This window comes from Lactuca sativa, chromosome 9 (assembly GCF_002870075.4).
Source record: "Lactuca sativa cultivar Salinas chromosome 9, Lsat_Salinas_v11, whole genome shotgun sequence".
NCBI classification, from domain to species: Eukaryota; Viridiplantae; Streptophyta; class Magnoliopsida; order Asterales; family Asteraceae; genus Lactuca; species Lactuca sativa.
Window position 1 is genome coordinate 48,133,025 of NC_056631.2, and position 23,779 is coordinate 48,156,803.

Sequence of the window (23,779 nt, forward strand, 5' to 3'; positions counted from 1 at the left end):
TCCTTAGAGTTACTTCTCTAAAGTTTTCAGAAGGGTTTCCAACACCTTCTGGATCATAAAAATCACAGCTTTAGGGATATGCATGCCCTTTAAATTTTTAGGGAAAAACAAGGGCAAAAAGGGCAAAGATTCCATGCATGGCGTTAAAACTCAAGTCTACTTTTGATCCAAAGAGTCAAATGATCCAAATGGCTTAGAGATTCATAAAGTTGCAAGATTTATGAGATCTCACCTTCCAAAACCCACCAAGCATGAAGAAAAAGGACCAAAATCCAAGATCTAACAACCTAGAAAAGAAAAGATTGCGTCTTGAACACTCACCCAAGTCCAGAAGAGAAAATAGAAGATGAATATTTTGCTTGCAAGATGATAATCTTCACTAAAGGCTTCACTCCCTTCAAAAATGCCAACAAAGTATGAAGAATGAATTTTCAAGAGTGATGGAGGCTAGGGTTAGGGTTTCAATACTTGAGAGGTGATGGAGGTTGAATGACCTCGAAAACCTAGCCATAATGTCCTTTAAATAGGGCCCAAAGCCTAAGGGATTAGGGTTTCTTCGAAAATAGCTTCCACACCGTGACACCTTATGGCCACGTCGTGGCGAGTCATTCAAACCCTCGGTCAAATGAATTTTGCCATGTCATGGTGGGGATCAACCGTGCCTTGGCCACCTACAATAGAATTTAACATATAAAACGACTCTTTCCTGGAACGAGTGTTAGAGACTTAATAATTCTTGTGATGGATCACAAAATTTATTACTAGATATGGTTTGGTTTATATACATTAAAATGCATGCATGTGATGTTTATTTTTATGTTATGCTTTGTATATGAAAATGAGTTTTACATGTCAAACAACATTTTAATATAAGATAATATCACTTGGAGTTTGAGTAAAAAATATTTAAAAGATAACATAAGATGTTTACAAATGGATATTTATAAAAATATTTTTACCGGTTACTAGTTAAAAATCGATTTTTTTGTTGAATATAGTTTTATTGTAAAACTTATAAATACCTAAATTTAAAATATTTGAAATGATTTAAAAGATGTTTGAACATTATAAAAACTCCATGTCTTTATAATAAATAAATATTTTTTATTAAAAGGACTAAAATTGTTTTATAGCGCTATAATGACAAATAATAAAACTAGTGATTATTATTATTATTATTATTATTATTATTATTATTATTATTATTATTATTGTATCAGAACTTAATATATGATTTTAGTATTTTAAACATAACGCAACATGTTGATATTATGTTTTATGCATACCAAATGATATTTAAAACATCAGTATCATCACCCAAGTTTTTGTTTATCAAAATATGACTTTTATCATAAGATGCATAAAATTGAGTTAATAAAATAAAATAAGTTTATTCTATAAATTCATAAAGTCATAAGATTTTGATTGTTAAAAGGAGATTTAAAATTGTGATTTTAGAACTCTTCCAAACTCCAAGTCTTAAGTATAAAATGAAATTTTATTAAGACTATTACCATTTCTTAAAACCGATCTACGACTAAACTTTAAAATACCGAATTTTAATTTATAATTGATCGTGGTTAATGACAAATAAAATAAAGTTTTATTTGGTACCTAAAGAACCTTATAACAAGTGATATGAATTTTACAAAAGGGTACATGAATTGTTGGATGCATGCAATATTCATGAGACCATGTTTTTTATAAACTATAACTGTAAAGCATATATAAAAACTTTTCTAAAAATGCAAGTCATGGTCGTCCTTTTAAAGAACACTTGTTATCATTTGTATGATCTTAGTGGCACAACGTCACTTGGTCATTAGGATTGTCTTATAAGGTTCGGGGTAGTTTTGTAGGTTCTAGTTTATATAGGGTCACCTTGTCACTAGTTAGTTACAATACTACAAGTCATTTCAAGTAGGATGACTTGATCATAATCTAGTGTGATAAAGGTAATCTAAGCATGAGAGGTCCGATGTATATCGTATGATCTCATAATCTAGGAGTTACATATTGGTAATCACTACTTAATAATGGTATCATTAAGTTGAATCTTAATGTTCACTATGAAACAACTTGAACAAATCAAAGGTTTCAACAAGAGAAAGGTTTTGCAGGGCGTAAGAGTATTAACAGTTATTATGATATCATACGATATCATAATCTTTTCAATCCATTAATAGATTTGGTGACAGATACTTAATCAATTTCACTGACGACTTTTATCCGTCATTATTGAAACCTTTGATTTGCTCAAGTTGTTTCATAGTGAAGATTAAGATTCAACTTAATGATACCATTATTAACCTTTCATTGTGATAAAGAAAATGATTTTTTAAAACCAAGTCTGTAACACCGTAAATTTGCAAACAAATTTTTCGTTTTTAAATCACCTAAAGCTCAATATCACATTTTCTCAAAAACCACAACCTATCATATGTCAAAACACAACTCAATGAAATAACTGAGAATATCCCAGAATCCTCATTCATGATCTCGAACAGGTGTGTACAATCGAACATCCGCCTTCCCGAAATCTACAGAAGTACCTGAAACACATATTACACAACACGGTAAGCACGAAGCTTAGTGAGTTCCCCAAAATACCACACACACAAATAGTTAGCCTCTCATGGTTATGTCTCGATAAGAACCCTCTAGTCATGTGTCTCAGTGAAGACCCTCCGATCCCACAGCTTGGGTCGGACCCTCCAGTCCTAGTATCTCAGTGAGGACCCTCCGGTCTCACAACTCGGTTTGGAACCTTCAGTCTTAACTCAATAGAAGCACATAACAACATACCACATAAATCACAAGGACATAATGCATAATATCACAATACTCAATAATAGCATACAAGACCCTCCGATCATACAAATTACCACTCAAGGTAAGTATAGTGAGAAGACTCACCTCGCAGAGTAAAGCAATGTATCCCATACTCAAGTTGCTGGTCAAATCTCCGCCCTTTCATGGCCTCCAAATCCACAGTTGACTAAAACCCTAAAGTTAACGGAAGTCAATAGTCAAAACTGATCCAACTTTAAAAGTAACCGGAAGTCCACACCCAAGTCAACAGTCCATGTTGACTCAACTCGCCAAGTACAACTCATGAACTCGTCGAGTCCCTCAGAACTCAGTAAATCGTGAAAACCCGGATCTACTCGCCGAGTTTCTAACCAACTAGTCGAGTCCATGCAGCGTCCAAAAGATCAGGATAACCCAACCTACTCGTCCAGTTGTCTCATCAACTCATCGAGTCCACTATGAATCCAAAGACGGGTAAAATCCTCTCAACTCGTCGATTTGTCTCATCAACTCACCGAGTCTGTCGTGCTCCAAACCATCGGGTAAACCCTAATCGACTCGTCGAGTCTATTCAGTCCATTTCCTCATTCAGACGATTTTGGATAGAAATAAGGTCTCATACTTTGGATCTAGCCTCCAAAGGCTGATTCATCACGTAAAGTTGCAACCTTTACGTTCATGCATGACATATAGGGCTCAAAATGCCAAAACAAGCTCCGTAAAAGTCTTTGTGCTTGAAGACTTGCCCAAAGATTGATAAAGCTCGAATATTTGGGCTCATAGGTACTCATATAGCTCAGATCTGTAGTCTCAACTTCCATGACCAGCTCAACAACTCCAAACCAAAAGATGGATGGGATAAAGCCCTAAAACTCTCTAGAATGAGATCTAACAAAAGGAATGATCAAGTAGATAGCCTTTTACCTCCAATTGAAAGCTAGCACTGAAAGAACACTAGATCCAAAGCTTCTTGTCATTCCAAACCTTCTTGCTTTTCACCCCTCTTCTAAAAATGCACTTGAACACAAGATCTTTAGCCTTTCTCTCTCTCACAACTGCCACAGCTCGTCTACGGTTTCTCTCAGTGTGTCTAAATGGTCAGGGAGGCGGAAATGAGGGCTTAATGTAACACCCGAAATCAGAAAGGTCAAGAAAGGAAAGGAAAAACCCTAGTTAAAGAGGGTTGACTCGGCGAGTCCAAAGAGGGACTCGGCGAGTCCGAGCGGGATCCGAGTTGAGGTGTAAGCGACCAACTCGGCGAGTCGGCCAAGGTGACTCGACGAGTCTGGTCTGAGCAAGGAAAACCGTAAATCCGGGACTTGGAGCTTATTTAAACGACTCATTCTCTCCCCTAGGGTTCCTTTACTGCCTCTCTACCACAGAACACAAAACCCTAGCCGCCATAATCGTTTTGGAGCAAGATCTACCCTTGGTGAAGCTTTTGGAGCTTGAGAGAGAAGATAGTCATTGTGGAGCAAGAAGGGGGCCTTGGATCCAGAGTTGGTGGATCAATTCTGAGCATTTAAAGGTAATAAATCGTTACCTTCTCTCTTTTTCTTAATAGATCAGCCTTGGCTATGTGATTTGGGGATTTTATGCCATGCTTAAGAACTATTTCAAGTTAGAAGCCTAGATCTGAAGTTGCTACTTCAGATCTGAGTGTATCTTGGCCTAGGAAGTCATAAAGCATCTGTTCTTGGGTTGATAGTGAAGCCTCTTTGTCTTAAACCCTAGTTTGGATTGTTTTAAGCCTAGATCTCTTGATCTACACGTAAAGTTTGCCACTTTACGTGGGGGATAGGCCTTAGAAGTATGGATCTATGAGTTGGAAGCCCTGTTTGGCTCAAAAAGCCACTGCATGGATTAAGGACTGAATAGACTCGGCGAGTTCTTCTAGTGGACTCAGCGAGTAGCTTGAAGATGAGAAGGAACTCGATGAGTGGGATGAACAGCTCGTCGAGTCGGATGAAGTTAGGCATGAACTCGACGAGTTGGAAGAACAACTCGACGAGTTAGTTGAAGATTGCCTTGGGCTCGGCGAGTCAGGTCGTGAAACCCCAAACCCTTCGAGTTGAAACTCGAATCAGTGAGTCGGGTGGAGACTCAGCGAGTTAGACAGGTCAGGACTCGGAAATAGTTGACTCGGCGAGTCATGGACTGACTCGGCGAGTCGAGTCGCGAATAGAAAGACCCTGAGCATATGAACTCGGCGAGTTATTAGGTGGACTCGGCGAGTAGGGTTGACCTGGAAGGTTGACTTTGACCAGGATTTTGACCTTGACCAAAGTTGACCTAGTTGACCTTTGGAGGTCAGTTGGACTAAGTGTTATATTGACATTGGTAGCCCGAGGAGCTAGTGGAGCAGTAGTTCGGAGTCAGAGGTCAGGTAGCAGTCAAAAGGATTAGCAGCACCAGTTCAGTAGTCTCATGTGAGTTTCCTTCCAGTAGGAACGGGTCTAAGGCCACAATGTCGTCCCGTTCAGTTAACAGTGGTTTTTGGGCTTCGGTCCAATGTAGTAGTTAGTATGTTTGACGCCTCCGTGGCTCAGACAGGAGTTATGTGCCTATGCTAATTGATATGTGATGCTATGATCAGTCAGCTTCGGACTTCGGTCCGATGTAGAGGACAAGGTCCCAGTCAGTTAGCTTCAGACTTCGGTCCGATGTAGGGGACAAGGTCCCAGTCAGTCAGCTTCAGACTTCGGTCCGATGTAGGGGACAAGGTCCCAGTCAGTCAGCTTCGGACTTCAGTCCGATGTAGGGGACAAGGTCCCAGTCAGTCAGCTTCGGACTTCAGTCCGATGTAGGGGACAAGGTCCCAGTCAGTCAGCTTCGGACTTCGGTCCGATGGAGGGGGCAAGGCCCCAGTATGTGCTTTATATTGAAACAACCCAAAAATACGACCCAAAAATTTTTGTTTTAATATAATCAAAACTGCAATCAGAGCATCATGTAATAAAACCATACGTATTGCATTCCAAAACATAGTAAAACATTGTGCGGAAAAACTGTATCATGCTACATCAGGTAAAACATCTAAATCAATCCCAGGCTAAAGCTGAAGCGGTGGTGTGTGCGATGCCGTCATCCAGAGCTCTTCCCTTTGCTTGCGGAAGTACCTGAAACCAAAACTGAAACTGTAAGCACGAAGCTTAGTGAGCTCCCCCAAAGTACCACATACCATACAATAACACATAAACACATATTGGGCCTTGCCCACTGCATCGGGCCGAAACCCGGAAACTGCATCGGACCAAAGTCCGGAACTGGCTGGGACCTTGTCCCCTGCATCGGACCGAAGTCCGGAACTAACTGCATCGGACCGAAGTCCGGAACTGACTGCATCGGACCGAGTCCGGAACTGACTGGGACCGTGTCCCCTGCATCGGACCGAGGTCCGGGACTGACTGCACATAGCATAGCATATCATAACCATTTATATTGCATACTGCATCGGGCCGTGGCCCGGAACATAGACACATACACATAGCACACAAAACATGTCTGAACCACGAAGGCATCAAGCATCCGAACTACTACATCGGACCGAAATCCGGAAACTACTATTAACTGGACGGGCCGGCATTGTGGCCTTAGACCCGTCCCTACGGAAAGGAGACTCACCTCGTAAGCTAGCGGATGAGCGTGCGGCTCGGAAAGCTAACGGCTGCTGCTCCTGAATCTCCTCGGCTACAAATCCATAAACACACTCAATCAATCACTAGCACTATACTCAGGGTAAAATGACCCTTTTACCCTTGGTCAAAGTTGACTTACTCAGGGCTGACTCGCCGAGTCGGGATACCTGACTCGCCGAGTCCTAGATTCTCCGCTCAACTCTTACATGCTGTTACTCGTCGAGTGTGGCATCGACTCGACGGGTACCCTCTGGATCCAAGAACTCAGATGATCTTCATCCGACTCGCCGAGTCAGATGAACAGACTCGACGAGTTGTTCTTAATCCTTAAGGAGATTGCCTTGGACTCGCCGAGTTGTATGAACAACTCGCCGAGTCCCTCCATTACTGAGTCTACTCTTAACTCGCTGGGTCCACTCCCTAACTCACCTAGTCCACTCGACACTGAAAAAACTGGAGAACTCGGGACCCGCGACGTGACTCGTCGAGTCGTTCTTCCGACTCGCCGAGTCGCCGCCATGCAACATATTTTTACTCGATTTCTCTTGAATCCAACACATGCAAATGATAGATCTAGGTCCATTAAGCTGTCTTACCACGTAAAGTTTCCAACTTTACGTGCACCACTACATGAATGAGGGAAATAAGGCTAAAATATGCACAATAAGGGTAGATCCACGGCTAATAGGCAATGTAACCCCAAAAAGACAGTGGATCTGGACTCTTCAACACCCCAACACTCAGATCCATAGGTGTTTCGGCTTAACAATACAATCAAGCAAGCATAAAGCTTGGAACAAGCATCAAATAGCCCTTAAAAGAGCTCTAATGGAAGTTTAAGCATGAAACCAGAAGGGGACTCCGAAAATACCTGAATAAGTTCACCCTTGACCTTGGATCTTGGCACTAGAACTCGTTTCCTTGCTTCCTTCTTCTTCTTCTTCTTCACTCCTTCACCAAAATGGAATAAAATCACTATAAGCTCACAAGAGGAAAGGTTTAGGGTTTCTCACAGTGTTAACAGGGGAAAGTGACGAGATGGAGGCTATAATGGGGTTTAAATAGTGAGCAAACCCGGGGAGTTAGGGTTTCACCCAGACGGATGGACTCGCCGAGTCCAAGATATGGACTCGTCGAGTCGCCGGCTCCCGCGTGCCCAAGATGCGCGACCCGACTCGGCGAGTCAGGCTAGAACTCGCCGAGTCCCTCTTGAAAACTTAGCCCAAAGCAAATTAATTAACATACCGGAAACGGGTCGTTACAATTCTCCCCCACTTGTTTCAGACTTCGTCCTCGAAGTCTGCTACGGCTGGATCTGCGAATAACTCCGGGTAGTGCGTTCTCATTTCTTCTTCAGCCTCCCATGTCCATTCAGACCCCTTCCGATGTTGCCACTGCACTTTTACCAGCTGAATTACCTTGTTCCTCAAGGTCTTGGTCTTTCGCTCCAAAATTGCTATTGGTTTCTCGATATAATTCAGGCCGCTATCGACCTGGATATCCTCCAAGGGAACGACCGCTGACTCGTCCACTAAACACTTCCTCAACTGCGACACGTGGAAGGTGTTGTGTATCAAACTGAGCTCCTCCGGAAGATCTAACCGATAAGCAACCCGACCCACCCGGGCCGAAACCCTGAAAGGACCAATAAATCTGGGGCCCAATTTGCCCCTCTTCCGGAACCTGATGACACCTTTCCAAGGTGAGACTTTCAGGAGAACCATATCTCCCACCTGGAACTCCAAGTCTGAACGCCTCCTGTCGGCGTAGCTCTTCTGCCGACTCTGCGCAGTCTGCAGTCTACTACGGACCTGCTGGATCAGCTCCTTCGTCTTGAGCACCACTTCGGTGCTCCCCATGACCCGCTGACCGACCTCGCCCCAACAAATCGGGGTCCTGCACTTCCTGCCATATAACATCTCAAAAGGAGGTCGATCAATGCTCGCATGATAACTGTTGTTATACGAGAATTCCGCTAAGGGAAGATACGTATCCCAACCGCCCCCAAAGTCCAGAACACATGCCCTAAGCATGTCCTCGAGAGTCTGAATCGTCCTCTCACTCTGCCCGTCAGTCTGAGGATGGAAAGCGGTGCTGAAATGGAGACGAGTACCCATCTCGTCGTGAAACCGCTTCCAAAATCTGGACGTGAAGCGAACATCTCGGTCTGACACCACCGATACCGGCACTCCGTGACGTGCCACAATCTCTCGCACATAGATATCGGCTAACTTTTCCGCCGATATACTCTCCTGGATCGGAATAAAATGGGCACTCTTCGTCAACCGATCCACCACTACCCATATCGAATCTACTCCGCGTGCGGTCCTGGGAAGTTTGGTGATAAAATCCATGGTGATGTCCTCCCACTTCCACACGGGAATATCCAACGGCTGCATCTTGCCGTGAGGTCTCTGGTGCTCCGCCTTGACCTTCCGGCAGGTCAAGCACCTCTCAACGTACCAAGCGACGTCCCGCTTCATGCAGGGCCACCAATAATCAGGTCGAAGATCTCGATACATCTTCGTCGCCCCTGGATGGATAGAAAATCGAGACTTATGAGCCTCGTCCATCAATATCTGCCGTACCCCACCCCAGTACGGTACCCACACCCTACCATGAAGCGTTATCAAACCCCGGCTGTCGTAGTCGAACGAAGCTACTCGACCCACTATCCTCTCGCACTTCTGCCTTTCCTCCTTGAGACCCTCCATCTGAGCCTCCTTGATCCGCTCCAACAGAGGAGCGATTACCGTCATTCTCATGCACAAATCCCTGATAGGGGCCGCCGACACCTTGCGGCTCAGGGCATCGGCCACCACGTTGGCCTTCCCTGGATGATACAGGATCTCACAGTCATAGTCCTTCAGCACGTCCAACCATCTCCTCTGTCTCATATTCAAACTCGGCTGATCCATAAGGTATCGTAAACTCTTGTGGTCCGTGTAGATAGTACAGCGGACCCCATACAGGTAATGCCTCCATATCTTGAGAGCAAATACAACTGCCCCCAGCTCCAAATCGTGGGTAGGATAATTAGCCTCGTGAGGCTTCAACTGTCTCGAAGCATAAGCCACCACATGACCTCGCTGCATCAACACTGCTCCCATACCGGTGATCGAAGCATCACAATAGACCACGAAATCCTCAACACCCTCTGGCAAGGTAAGGATCGGAGCCTCGCACAATCTCTGCCTGAGAGTCTCGAACGCCGCCTGCTGCTCAGGCCCCCAACGAAAAACTACCGACTTCTTGGTTAGTCGGGTGAGCGGCACTGCTATCTTGGAGAAATCCTGAATAAACCTCCGATAATACCCTGCCAATCCTAGGAAGCTCCGAATCTCAGATGGAGACCTCGGGACCTCCCACTGTATCACGGCCTCAATCTTGGCCGGGTCAACCAAAATACCCTTCTGATTAACGAGATGCCCAAGAAACTGCACCTCGCGTAACCAGAACTCGCACTTGGAGAACTTAGCGAACAGTCTCTCCCTCCTCAAAGTCTCCAACACCTCCCGCAGGTGCTCCTCGTGATGTCCCTGCGTCTTGGAATACACCAAGATGTCATCGATGAACACTATCACTGACCGATCCAGCATCGGTCTACACACGCGGTTCATGAGATCCATGAACGCGGCTGGGGCATTGGTGAGCCCAAATGGCATCACCACAAACTCATAATGACCATACCGGGTCCTGAAAGCAGTCTTCTGTACATCCTCATCCCTGACCCTCATCTGGTGGTAACCGGAGCGTAGGTCGATCTTGGAGAACCAAGACGCTCCCTGGAGCTGATCGAACAAGTCATCTATCCTCGGAAGTGGGTAACGGTTCTTCACCGTTACCTTGTTCAACTCCCGGTAGTCAATACACATCCGATGCGACCCGTCTTTCTTCCTCACAAACAAGATCGGCGCTCCCCAAGGCGAACTGCTCGGTCGAATGAAACCCTTGTCTAACAGCTCCTGAAGCTGTGTAGACAACTCCTGCATCTCAGGGGGAGCAAGTCGATATGGTGCTTTGGCTATCGGAGCCGCACCAGGAACCAAGTCGATCCTGAACTCAACCTGCCTCTCAGGAGGTATCCCCGGCAAATCCTCGGGAAACACATCCGGGTAATCTCGAACAATAGGAACATCATCGATCGTCGTCTTGCCCTTATCCCGGGCATCCAAGACGTAGGCTACATAACCGGCGCAACCCTGCTGAACGTAGCGCCTCGCCCTAGCGGCCGAGCAGAAGGTCAATCCTCGTTGGGGCCTCTCGCCCTGAACCACTATCTCTCCCCCACTGGGAGTGCGAACCCTCACTAGCTGAAGCTCACAGTCAATCACCGCCCCGTTGGGGCTTAGCCAATCCATTCCCACAATAACTTTATTCCCGCGCAGGGGAATCGGAACCAAATCCACTGAAAACTGCTCCTCAAATATCCGAAGGGAACACCCTCTATATACTTTGTCGACCCTCACGGTCCTATCATCTGCTATCTCCACCTCTAACGGACAATCCAGTTTCCCTGGAGCTCTACTGAACCTCTTGCTAAGCGCAAGGGATACGAATGATCGGGTAGCCCCCGAATCGAATAATACCAAAGCAGAAATGCCGTTCACAGAGAACGACCCTGAATAAAACATACAACCATAAGCAACATTAATCAACAATAATAAAGAGATAAAAGGGAGGATACATACCCGTCACCACATCAGGAGTCGCTCGCGCCTCCTCTGCTGTCATCTGAAATGCCCTGCTCTTCGCCACCGGCGCATCAGCTCGGCCCTGACGGCCATCCGTGATCCTCAAGGTAGCAGGGGCGGGTGCATGCACCTTCCCTGCTGCAGCTAAACTGGGACACTGGGACCTTTTGTGTCCCCTCTGATTGCACTGAAAGCAAATCAGATCCGATGCTGTAACCGTAGTGGCAGGGGCCGTACAATCCCTACTCAAATGCCCAATCCGACCGCACTTGTAGCAGCCGGAACTCCCTGCCTTGCACGCTCCCTCGTGCAATCTCCCACACTTGCCACATCGACCGTGGCTCTGCTGACTCCTAGGTCTGTGATCTGAAACCTTGGGCTTTTTGCCCACACTGCCTGCACCCGAAACCGCCTCCGGTTTCCTCTTCCTCTCCATCTCGAGATCAATCTCCCTCTCTCTGGCTCTAGCAATCATGTCGTCCAGTGTTTTGCAACTGGACCGGCTCACAAACATACGAATGTCGCTCCGCAACATCTCGTGATAACGGGCCTTCTTCATCTCCTCGTCTGCTGCATACTGAGGAACAAGAAGGGCCCGCTCCCTGAACTTGGCGGTGATCTCCGCCACTGTCTCGGTAGTCTGGGTAAGATCCTGGAACTCCCTGGCTAACTGTTGCACCTCAATGACTGGTGCGAACTCCGCTCTGAACCTGGTAGAAAAATCAGCCCAGGTCATGGCATCCAATGCCGCATCATCCCCGATGGTATGTCCTACCTCCTCCCACCAGTCACGTGCCCTGTCCTTCAGGAGACAGGACGCCAATCTGACCTTATCCCCCTCGGGACATCTGCTAGTGCGGAATGCGTTGGCCACATCCGCCAACCACCTGGTACTCGCTATGGGGTCCCGTGCCCCGTGGTAGTCAGGAGCCCCGCACGCCCTGAACTCCCTGAAAGTGAGTGTGCGCGACCCCATCATGGCCGCCATCTCAGTACGGAAGGTACTCAGTCTCTCATCCATCATCTCCAAAATGCCCTCCTTGATCGAACCGAAGATCACAGGAGTCTGCTCAAGTATGATGCGAGTAATCTCAGAAGAAAGGAACTCTCTGGTCTGCTCATCCATCCGTCCGACCTCCGGGTCGGATCCCGATCCTGATCCTCCTTCGGCATCTGAACTGCCGGCTGCTGGCCTCGGACGCAAAACTACCATTCTGAAACATATCATAACAACATCAGAACATTGAAATATTTCAAGGGATCATAATACGACTACTAGCTTCCTGGTCTAATCTTGGCCTTCCTTGATTCGAGTACGGATCCTCTGTTTCCAGTAGTATGGGCCCCTACTACCTTCCACATCTATCCGTACTTTCCTCAAGAACTGCCTCGACTTCCCCAAGTCGCTTCTACCGCTGCTATTTTCTGCTACCCCCACCCTAGGCTTGCCCTAGAGAAAACTCGAGCTCAATACGACTGGTCCTCAGCTGCTGTAGGTCTCCTTGCACTGCCAGTTAGCCATCACCTGAACACCATCACATGTGATGAGGATCGGATAATCCTTCAAGTAAAAGATCCGTCCCTACAACGGTTGGACTCAAACAAGAGCTGCGCAGTAGGGCCAGTTCCAGCACTCTGGGATTATTCAAACCTGATTACATGTGGTGTGACGTGTCCACCTAATGGCTAACTCCCATTACTCGAATCCCACAAAGCACAAAGCAAGCAGCATTCGGACAAGGGAAACAGACTCACGCAAGCTATTCTTATAACAAGAAATTGCACTATCATAGGATGCTAAGCTCACGCTATCAGGCATAACCTAAACAGGCTATCCTACTGCTGTCTACTCAATTCTAGCATGCAATATTCATAGAGCTGTAACACATAAGCAGGCACATAAGGCATCCTCCTACACCCTTAGTCCTATTCTAGCATGCTGTTCTACTAAACTGAAATTGAACAAATAACTTGTATGGGTAATTTGGGAGTACTTACTTGAGCTCGGTTGACCGCATGCACACACCTCTATCTTAAAACAATTCTTTTTCCTCCTAAGTGTTTTCAAAATTCTTTTGTAAAAACATTTTAAAAATCTTTTATTTCCCCTTAGTTTGAGTTCAGATACACCCGAGAGTGTATCCGAATCCCTCAAACCAGGGCTCTGATACCAACTTGAAACAACCCAAAAATACGACCCAAAAATTTTTGTTTTAATATAATCAAAACTGCAATCAGAGCATCATGTAATAAAACCATACGTATTGCATTCCAAAACATAGTAAAACATTGTGCGGAAAAACTGTATCATGCTACATCAGGTAAAACATCTAAATCAATCCCAGGCTAAAGCTGAAGCGGTGGTGTGTGCGATGCCGTCATCCAGAGCTCTTCCCTTTGCTTGCGGAAGTACCTGAAACCAAAACTGAAACTGTAAGCACGAAGCTTAGTGAGCTCCCCCAAAGTACCACATACCATACAATAACACATAAACACATATTGGGCCTTGCCCACTGCATCGGGCCGAAACCCGGAAACTGCATCGGACCAAAGTCCGGAACTGGCTGGGACCTTGTCCCCTGCATCGGACCGAAGTCCGGAACTAACTGCATCGGACCGAAGTCCGGAACTGACTGCATCGGACCGAGTCCGGAACTGACTGGGACCGTGTCCCCTGCATCGGACCGAGGTCCGGGACTGACTGCACATAGCATAGCATATCATAACCATTTATATTGCATACTGCATCGGGCCGTGGCCCGGAACATAGACACATACACATAGCACACAAAACATGTCTGAACCACGAAGGCATCAAGCATCCGAACTACTACATCGGACCGAAATCCGGAAACTACTATTAACTGGACGGGCCGGCATTGTGGCCTTAGACCCGTCCCTACGGAAAGGAGACTCACCTCGTAAGCTAGCGGATGAGCGTGCGGCTCGGAAAGCTAACGGCTGCTGCTCCTGAATCTCCTCGGCTACAAATCCATAAACACACTCAATCAATCACTAGCACTATACTCAGGGTAAAATGACCCTTTTACCCTTGGTCAAAGTTGACTTACTCAGGGCTGACTCGCCGAGTCGGGATACCTGACTCGCCGAGTCCTAGATTCTCCGCTCAACTCTTACATGCTGTTACTCGTCGAGTGTGGCATCGACTCGACGGGTACCCTCTGGATCCAAGAACTCAGATGATCTTCATCCGACTCGCCGAGTCAGATGAACAGACTCGACGAGTTGTTCTTAATCCTTAAGGAGATTGCCTTGGACTCGCCGAGTTGTATGAACAACTCGCCGAGTCCCTCCATTACTGAGTCTACTCTTAACTCGCTGGGTCCACTCCCTAACTCACCTAGTCCACTCGACACTGAAAAAACTGGAGAACTCGGGACCCGCGACGTGACTCGTCGAGTCGTTCTTCCGACTCGCCGAGTCGCCGCCATGCAACATATTTTTACTCGATTTCTCTTGAATCCAACACATGCAAATGATAGATCTAGGTCCATTAAGCTGTCTTACCACGTAAAGTTTCCAACTTTACGTGCACCACTACATGAATGAGGGAAATAAGGCTAAAATATGCACAATAAGGGTAGATCCACGGCTAATAGGCAATGTAACCCCAAAAAGACAGTGGATCTGGACTCTTCAACACCCCAACACTCAGATCCATAGGTGTTTCGGCTTAACAATACAATCAAGCAAGCATAAAGCTTGGAACAAGCATCAAATAGCCCTTAAAAGAGCTCTAATGGAAGTTTAAGCATGAAACCAGAAGGGGACTCCGAAAATACCTGAATAAGTTCACCCTTGACCTTGGATCTTGGCACTAGAACTCGTTTCCTTGCTTCCTTCTTCTTCTTCTTCTTCACTCCTTCACCAAAATGGAATAAAATCACTATAAGCTCACAAGAGGAAAGGTTTAGGGTTTCTCACAGTGTTAACAGGGGAAAGTGACGAGATGGAGGCTATAATGGGGTTTAAATAGTGAGCAAACCCGGGGAGTTAGGGTTTCACCCAGACGGATGGACTCGCCGAGTCCAAGATATGGACTCGTCGAGTCGCCGGCTCCCGCGTGCCCAAGATGCGCGACCCGACTCGGCGAGTCAGGCTAGAACTCGCCGAGTCCCTCTTGAAAACTTAGCCCAAAGCAAATTAATTAACATACCGGAAACGGGTCGTTACATATATGTTATTGCATGGTATGTGGTAGTTTGGGGGAGCTCACTAAGCTTCGTGCTTACAGTTTCAGTTTTGGTTTCAGGTACTCAGTTTTCAAAAGAGGAGCTCGGAAAGATTGCAGTGCACACACCGTTTGTTCAGCCTGGGATGTTTATATTCTGGTATATTTGACAGTTGTTAAGATATTTTGAGATGAATTTTTTATGACTCTTATATGACGTTTGATGAATATGGTTTTATTACTTATTTTAAAACGAAATTTTCAGATTGTATTTTTTGGATGTTACACTTAAAGGCCTTTAAATAGGGTGCAAGTCCTAAAATTAGGGTTTTGTCAATGCAGACTCAACTCATCGAGTCCAGCCCTTCGACTCAACGAGTAGGCTTCATAACCCATGTGGACAACTCAACCCTTACACAACGAGCTAGGACCAACCAAATCGTCGAGTAGGTCATCCAAAGTGCATTATAACTCTTAAATTTCTCATCCAGGATTCGGGGTGCTACAATTCTCCCCCACTTGAATTAGATTTCGCCCTCGAAATCGCTCCTTGACAACACATAGATCAAACCCAATAACTCGAGAAGCACCACCAAAAATCTCATATCATACAACAATCTCCCTTCCAAGACACTCGAACCTAATCAGGAACTCCTAATCCCGAAACAGGACGAACCCCTCTGCCGTTGCGTACCATTTCTGACTCTCCAAAACCTGGAAACTCTAGTGGTCTGTCTCCCTGCTAGACCGCCCATGCAAGATATCATCATGTTACTCGCTCATCGAATAACAGACCCCGATAACACACTACCAACTCTGATTCTCTTGTTGCGAATGATGGAAACAGGTCATTGACCAATAATTGGCTACCGATCGCTCATGTCAGATATGCCAATCGATCCACATCGTAGCTCAAAAGGAACGAAAGGGTCACATCTAACCAAAGACCCACCACCTGTACTGCTATCAAAACCTATCTGAAAAATGAAGCTCTATACTATGTCCTCAGACACAATAAAATGATCATGCCCGCTCAGAACTATCCTCTGTCCAAGGGCTACTTGGTGCCTAAGTAAGGTATTAGGGTTTACACCTAAAAACCCTAGCAACCACGTCTATTTAAAGACCCTCTAGTTAGGATTTTCGACTCTAAGCATTCTAAGAAGAACCTTGGCCAATTTTTCTTACCTCTCTAAGTGTTCATTTGCATTGGGTGTTTGTGACTCCATTAAAGGTGAAACACTTGGGGCACTAGGCTTTCAGAAGTCAAGATCAAGCAAGGATTGTACTTGTTATTACAATATAACAAGTGAGGTAATGAATAAACCCTAATTTATATGTCAATTTCGAAATTGTTTATGCTAGTCATAGGGTTTATGCTTTGGATGATTATTTGCATGTATAACTTGAGAAAAACCTAGATCCAAAGCATTATGGTTGCATGTACACCATAGGCATAATGTAGTGCTCAAAACCCATCATAAAGGTGAAGAAAACCCTAGCCCCCCCCCCCCCCCCCCCCACTTCCCTTAAATAGTTTCAAAGCCCGAAATTAGGGTTTCATGAAATCAGGTCTCACGTTGTGACACCTTAAAGATACAACCCGCACATTGTGGCCATGCCACAACGTGAGGGTGCTACCTTCACATCGTGACCAGTCCTAAATCCGGAAAATGTATAATTTTTCATACCTTAAGGATCCGGATGTTACACTTGATGAGATAAAGTTTGAAACTTTATAGCTCACCTTGGTCCCTTGGTCTTATCTTTTGGATTTGAAGTTTGATTTTATATTGAGTTCCATGCATGGGATTTTGGTCTCATTTCACCATTTTGACCTAGTTGGAGTTCTAGACTTTCATTGGACATGAATGTCCATAAAGTTATGATTTTTATGTTGGAATAGAAGTAAGAAAGCCTTCTGGAAGTTATGGATTTTTGGCTTTGGTAATTAAGAGCTTAATGGTTGAGTTCATGCCTTAAGTTGTCATTAAGGATCTAGGTTTAGAGATCTAGATTTATTGGGATGTATTAAAGTTAAAGTTGGAAACTTTATCTATCAAGACCTTGGGAAAGACTAGATCTGAGCTTTGGAGTTCTTGAGGTTGAAGGAAAATAGCTTAATCCATTAAGTTATTTAGACCCAGTTCCCATGACGTGACATTTTGGCCGCCATGACATGGTGACTGGGGGATGCCCGACTATTTTGTCACTCTTTCTTCCACAACGTTGCAAATGGGAGGCCATGACCTGACGACCTGCTAAGGTGGACTTTGACCGTTGACTATTTGACCATTTTGACTTTTGGTTTAATTTGGAGAGGTGTTTAGCTATAGTATGAGATTTAGCTTGTGATTGGTTTAGGAGGTCCGTCTAGTTGATTCTACGGGACTATGAGTAGGGGATTTTAGCTCTTCATTCAGGTGAGTCTCCTCACTATAGTTGCTGACCAACTGGGTCTTACATGCCGTTTGTTGTTATATATGTTATGGAGTTGATAATAACTATAGGGCATGTTGTTAACCCATTGGGACTGCTATAGTCTTCATGGTTGCTGATAACCCACATGACATGCTATTAGCCCGCTGAGAATATTGATAGTCCCCAGGGTTGCTGATAACCCATAAGACATGTTATTAGCCCATTGGACATGATGTTTGTCCACCTAGCGTGCTGTTAGCCCATTGAGATTGTTGATAATCCTCATGGTTGCTGATAACCCATAGATGTTTACTTATGTTGTGTTGTATGTGATATTTTGGGAACTCATTAAGATTTATGCTTATGGTTGTTGATTAAATATTTTTCAGCTACTTATCGGAATTCGAAAGCGGGATTGTACACACACATCAACAGTTTTATGATTCAAGATTTCGCATTGAATTCTTTATATATCTGATTTCTGAATAATGGTTTATGAACAAATGGCCAAAGTGAATGTATTTTTTTTTTTAAAAAATAGGTGTTTATTCTATTTTTAAAATGAAAATTTTATTGTGGAATCTGGGACGTTAAGCCATTCCTTTAATGAATTCATGAACATCAACTTTTTTTTTTTTTACTTTCATCTATTTCCATTCTTTTCCTTAGTTAAGTTGAACTCGAGAATATGACAAAAAAAGGATAACCAAAGGGAAGAGGTGGAAGCCCAGCTTTAGCTAGAATGTTTGTCACTAACTACCAACAAAGTTTTCTGCTAGAATAAATTACCGATACGTTCTTACAAACATATTTTTTTCCCATTAGAAATTTGTCTTGTGGCCATTTCCATTGGATTACCGACGGATATGGTCGTAGAAGTGCGTTATTATTTAGTAATTTGGATCAAAATGCAAAGGCAAGAAGTTTCATAAGCAAGAGAGTTTCCTAACTCAAGTTTATATACTTAAACACTTTTTGGATACATTTCGTAACTCATGATTCATTAACCAACTTATTTTTTATATTTGAAAACATAACTCAAAAGCAAATTAAGTAAAATTTAAATTACTTTTACACAACACTTGTTTTTCTCATACTAAAAGAAAACCACGCAAAAAACTCTTCCAAATTTAAAAGAATATGTAAGCGCTCTAACATGGAGGCATGTCGGGAGGTGGAGGCAAGATTCTAGCATTTGAGCTCTTTCCATTCCTTACTATAAATACCATTCCCATTCCCCAGCTGACATGACGTTCTAGATGACAATGCATGAACCAGACTCCTGATATCAATACCAATAGTACGAAATTTATTAGTATTATACTATATTTTAAATAATAAAAAGAAAAATAAATGAAAAGAAAGCTTACCAGGATTATCTGCCTTAAATCTAATGGCAGTCCAACCATTCTGAGGAACTGCAATGGTTTGCATAAGAGGAGGATCTACCAAATTATAATTCAACGAGTCTCTTTTCCTGTTAAAGTTACCAAATCCCGATCCCACCACGTAAAAACTATGCCCATGCAAATGCATCGGATGATCAACTCCGGCAACCAAATTCGTCCCCTGAAACACCAGCTCCACCGTCTCATTATGCTTCAACATCTCCACATCCGTCCCAGTTTCCGGAAACTGCAACGACCTATTCAAACTACTAGCCGTGTAGTTAAATCTGAATGGCGGAACATCTGGAAAATCATTCCCGTATACACCGTTTATTCCTCTGTAGTAAGCTCCGAGAACCGACGTCGACGGCATATCAAAAGTTATGTTGTTAATGCTCGCTGCAAACCGCCGCCCACCTGGCCCTAAACATGTCTCATTGACGCTACATGGCACTGTGTTTATGGAGAGAGTGTAGAGGAGTGTCTTTTTTATATTTAATGGAACGTCGATTGGATGTTCAGGGGTGGCTAAACTTCGTAAACTTGAAGTGAAGTTAAATGATGCGTTACTGTCGTTGAAATCTGGAAGGGAAGGGAACACCGGCGCCTGGGACGATGGGGTGAAATTTCCGGTGTTGTATTCAAGAATGGCGGTGGTTGTGGTATTGTCAAATAGGCTGCTGGGTTGGCCGTTGAAGAGCTTGGCCGCCATGTAGTACCGGCCGCCGGCTGGTTGGTTAGCTGTTAGGAGGAGGTCTAGGGTTTGGCCGGGGGCTATGGTGATGTAATTGGATATGAGTGGTTTCATGTAGGCGCCGTCGCCTCCAACGACGGTGAGTGAGTGGTTGGCGATGGCGAAGAAGGCAATGTTGTTCATGGCGGCGTTGACCATTCTGAGCATATATGTCTTTCCTTCATCGACTTTTATTTTCGTTGTTTCTACACACACACAATTAATTCAAGAAATTTATCAATAATATATTGTTTATATATTAAAAGTTTAAAAAAAATCCATCTATTAAGAATGATAATTAGGTTTTCTCGTTTTTATTGATAATTCCTTTTACTTCAAGAAAATAAAGAATGTCAATCTCTTTTTATTGTTTAAATGAAATATTAATACTATATTGATTTTACTATAGAATTGAAAAACGGAATTAATGTATCATTTAAATTTGATAGTTTTAGATAAATTAATTTTATAGTTTTGGTTGAAAACTTTACACTCGTGTTTAATTTTTTGTATGGGTGTTAATGGATAAATATAGTTGATCAGATGGATTTTTACCTTTCATATATGTATTCTTTTATGTTTGGAACTTAGACTTAATTATAATTAATCTTTTTTTATAAATTATAGCCCAAACAAAACAAAGTAGGTTCATCAATATTGTGTTAGTTTCTTCCGATCATCATCATGCAAACTAAAAAACAATTATATATATATATGGTATTAGAACAAACTTAATTTGACTATATATAACAATTATTTTTAAATCATAATTAATAATCAATAATCTAATTTAAATAAATAAAATACCTGAAGAAGAGCAATTGTAAAGATCACCAGGCTGACCGTTGATAGTAAGAGCATCAGAGCTGGCGGGATCTCCTCCGCCGGTGATGAAGTCTTCGAACACTGTTTGTATATCGTTCTGCCACCATTCCCCTGCACACATTTTCGGTTGTCACTTTTTATTAACAAACTCATTGTTAATTTCTAAATAATTAATATAAAAACAATTATGTTTTAAGTATAGCATCTTTCTAGATAGGGTCTACAAAGAATAATAAAATAAGAAGGTTGTTTAAGGAAGTGGGAATCAGCTAAAAACGTGTTTGCACGTATTAAAATAAACCAAAGTATAATCTTTGGACTTTATTTTACTTAAAAACAGTTATTTAAACCAAAAGTCTTTGATCATAATTACTATAAAATAGAAAAGGGTAAAAGACTAAAATTAAACCTAAAACGACAGGGACTTCTGCGTCAGGTTTGGTAAAAGGGTAGGTAGTTCCCAGCCGAGGTAAAATGACAAATAGGCCGTGTATGGTGGCGCGTGACCAATCGCTATGCGCGTGCCACCACAATGTCCCCTCTTCATCGGAAAGCAAAACCCTTTGGCTGAAGTTAGCACCCGGTTGGATCGGGCATTGTGTCACAAACTCCGGTCCATCTGACCATGGGTACCTTGGTTGTTTCACTCCATGCCTATATATATACGTACAATATCATCATCTTATTCATCGTTAAACATCATATTATCGACTTTACATGGATTAATTTAAGACAAAAAGATGAAAACAAAGCTTTTGAATATTAATGCTTATTATATTAATTTTATACGTACCAATGGATTGTGATATTGTGGTCGCCCCCGTTGATAACGTCAACGATGACAGTGTCGCCTCTGCGAGCAGTGATTGTTGGACCTGGGAATTGTCCATTAACAGTTAAAATGTTCTTGCTACTGCATAGCCTCGTGTAGTTGGTTTCTTGAATCTGAAAAAAAACGAAACCAGATTTACTAATTGATGATTTTCTGGTTTATAGAAATTTAAAACTTTACCATAAAAGTGTACTGAAGGACAGCAGCTTGTGAATGGATGAATGAAAGAACAAGAAGAAACCCTAGAGCTTGAAAGCTCATCTTCATCTCCTTGACTAATGGTGTAATCATGATAAACCCTAGAACTAATTGGCTTCTTTCAATTATGTTTTCGCATGCATGCATGTATTTATAGTATGCTAGAGAAGATAGAGGCTGCTAACTGTTGGCTGGTCGTCGGATTTCTTAATAGTTCAATTAACTTGTATTTCCTTGACCCATGTGCCTATAATCTATATGTATACACACGTATATTAATTTTAAGGCACCTAATTAACATGCATGTCTGTGGATGACATAGTCTTTGGATCAGTTATACCAGTCTTAATTAGTTAATTATATATTTTTCAATATAAAATGTATTTCTTGTATTGTAATTTGTAAGGGTATATATAGAAAATAAAGACGTGAGGACAGGTATTGTTCATTTAGGTAAAGAAGTAAGGATGGAGATCACACAAAATCTCAAATGAATAATTAATAAGATTGAGAACCAAGAAGGAGCCAACAGTCGTACGTTAAGACGACAAATTGTTCAAGTTACTTTAGTTCTTACAATCATTGAAATTAATTAAAGTTTATTCTGGTATTGTACCACTTTCTATATAACGTCGTGGAGAAGCATAAACCAAAGGGCTTGTACCTTACCTTAACGGCAACAGGTATTTTCTTACTTTTTTTGAGGTCAAGGGTTAAAGGTGAAATTAAAGTAAATTAGATTTGTTGTTAAAAAAACATATAATAAACACGAGGTCTTCAAGAAAATGGAAAATTAGTTGCAAATGTACGTAGTAGGAAGCCTGATTATTTGACCTGCTTATTATTTTATAGACCACTTTCATTCTTTTGTTCTTAGCTAGAAGCCAGCTAGAAACAAAGAAATATAAGAATATTCCTATTTGCATTTGGTTTAAATAACTGTCTATGTAATTGTTTTTCAATTTTTCAGTTTGTGTAATACAACAATTTTTCCGATAATGCAATCACATTTTATTATATCATCAAAATATACGATATTTAAATATGATTATATAAATTATATAAAAAACCACATTATAAGTTGGTAAAAAAAATCAAGCATGAATCATATTTGCTGTATAAAATTTTATTTATTTATTTGATTATTTGAAATAAGCTATAACTAATTTCAACTTAAATAATGTCTAGTGAAATGACTATACAGAATTCAATAATTTTTCTCTCGCAAATACAACGTCATATAAGATTAAAATTTATATTAGATAAAGTCGGTTAAAAGTTTATTTAATATGGGTGAAACTAAAGTTATTCTTTCTTTAACTTGTTAGTTAGACGTCAACAATAAACGGGTGGAAGGATGTCGATGGAGGATTGGGAAGACCAAGAAGAGAACAATGTGACATGAGGTGCACATGAATAAAGGCCGGAAGATAGTACATAAACCCTAATCTAAGGGTAGGGGAGGACTTATCAATATCGTTCTTTGTTATAAATTTTCCAAAAAATGCGAATAAGAAAGAACTTTCAGACTAATGTGCTAAGCATGAATATGTGTAACATTCTAAAAATACGGTTTAAAAATTTCGTTTTTAATTTATAATAAAACTATAGTAATCCAAAATCATCTCATAAAACCATAAAAGATAGTATCTCAAAACATCATATCAAAACACTATATCAAAATCACATGTTTAAATAACATAGTATATCATCCCAGGCTAAATGTTGTGGTGTGTGCAATGCAGTCATTCCGAGCTCTTCCCCTTACTAGCGGAAGTACCTGAAACCAAAACTGAAAACTGTAAGCACGAAGCTTAGTGAGTCCCCTAAACTACCACATATCATACACATAAACACATATAACATACATTGGGCCCCGCCCTGCTACATCGGGCACGGCCCGACATCGGCCTTGTCCGGCATCGGGCCCTGCTCGGCATCAGACCGCATTCGGCATCAGGCCCCGCCCGGCATCGAGCAAAGCTCGACATACATATGAGCATAACTACAAATACACATAACATGAGCATAATCACCTAATCATAGA

At 42.6% G+C, this 23,779-nt stretch overlaps 1 protein-coding gene across 1 annotated transcript; it reads right to left on the minus strand.

The window, feature by feature from the left end:
• Positions 1 to 18,697: 18,697 nt before the first annotated feature.
• Positions 18,698 to 21,952, minus strand: LOC111919497 (laccase-15). The gene is made up of 6 exons (XM_023915046.2): positions 21,715 to 21,952; positions 21,496 to 21,647; positions 21,112 to 21,356; positions 20,685 to 20,813; positions 19,127 to 20,083; positions 18,698 to 19,038 (listed from the first exon to the last, which is right to left on the minus strand). Exons 1-6 carry the CDS (start codon positions 21,877 to 21,879, stop codon positions 18,908 to 18,910), a joined length of 1,779 nt encoding a protein of 592 aa, XP_023770814.1. The 5' UTR covers positions 21,880 to 21,952; the 3' UTR covers positions 18,698 to 18,907.
• Between the last annotated feature and the right edge of the window lie 1,827 nt (positions 21,953 to 23,779).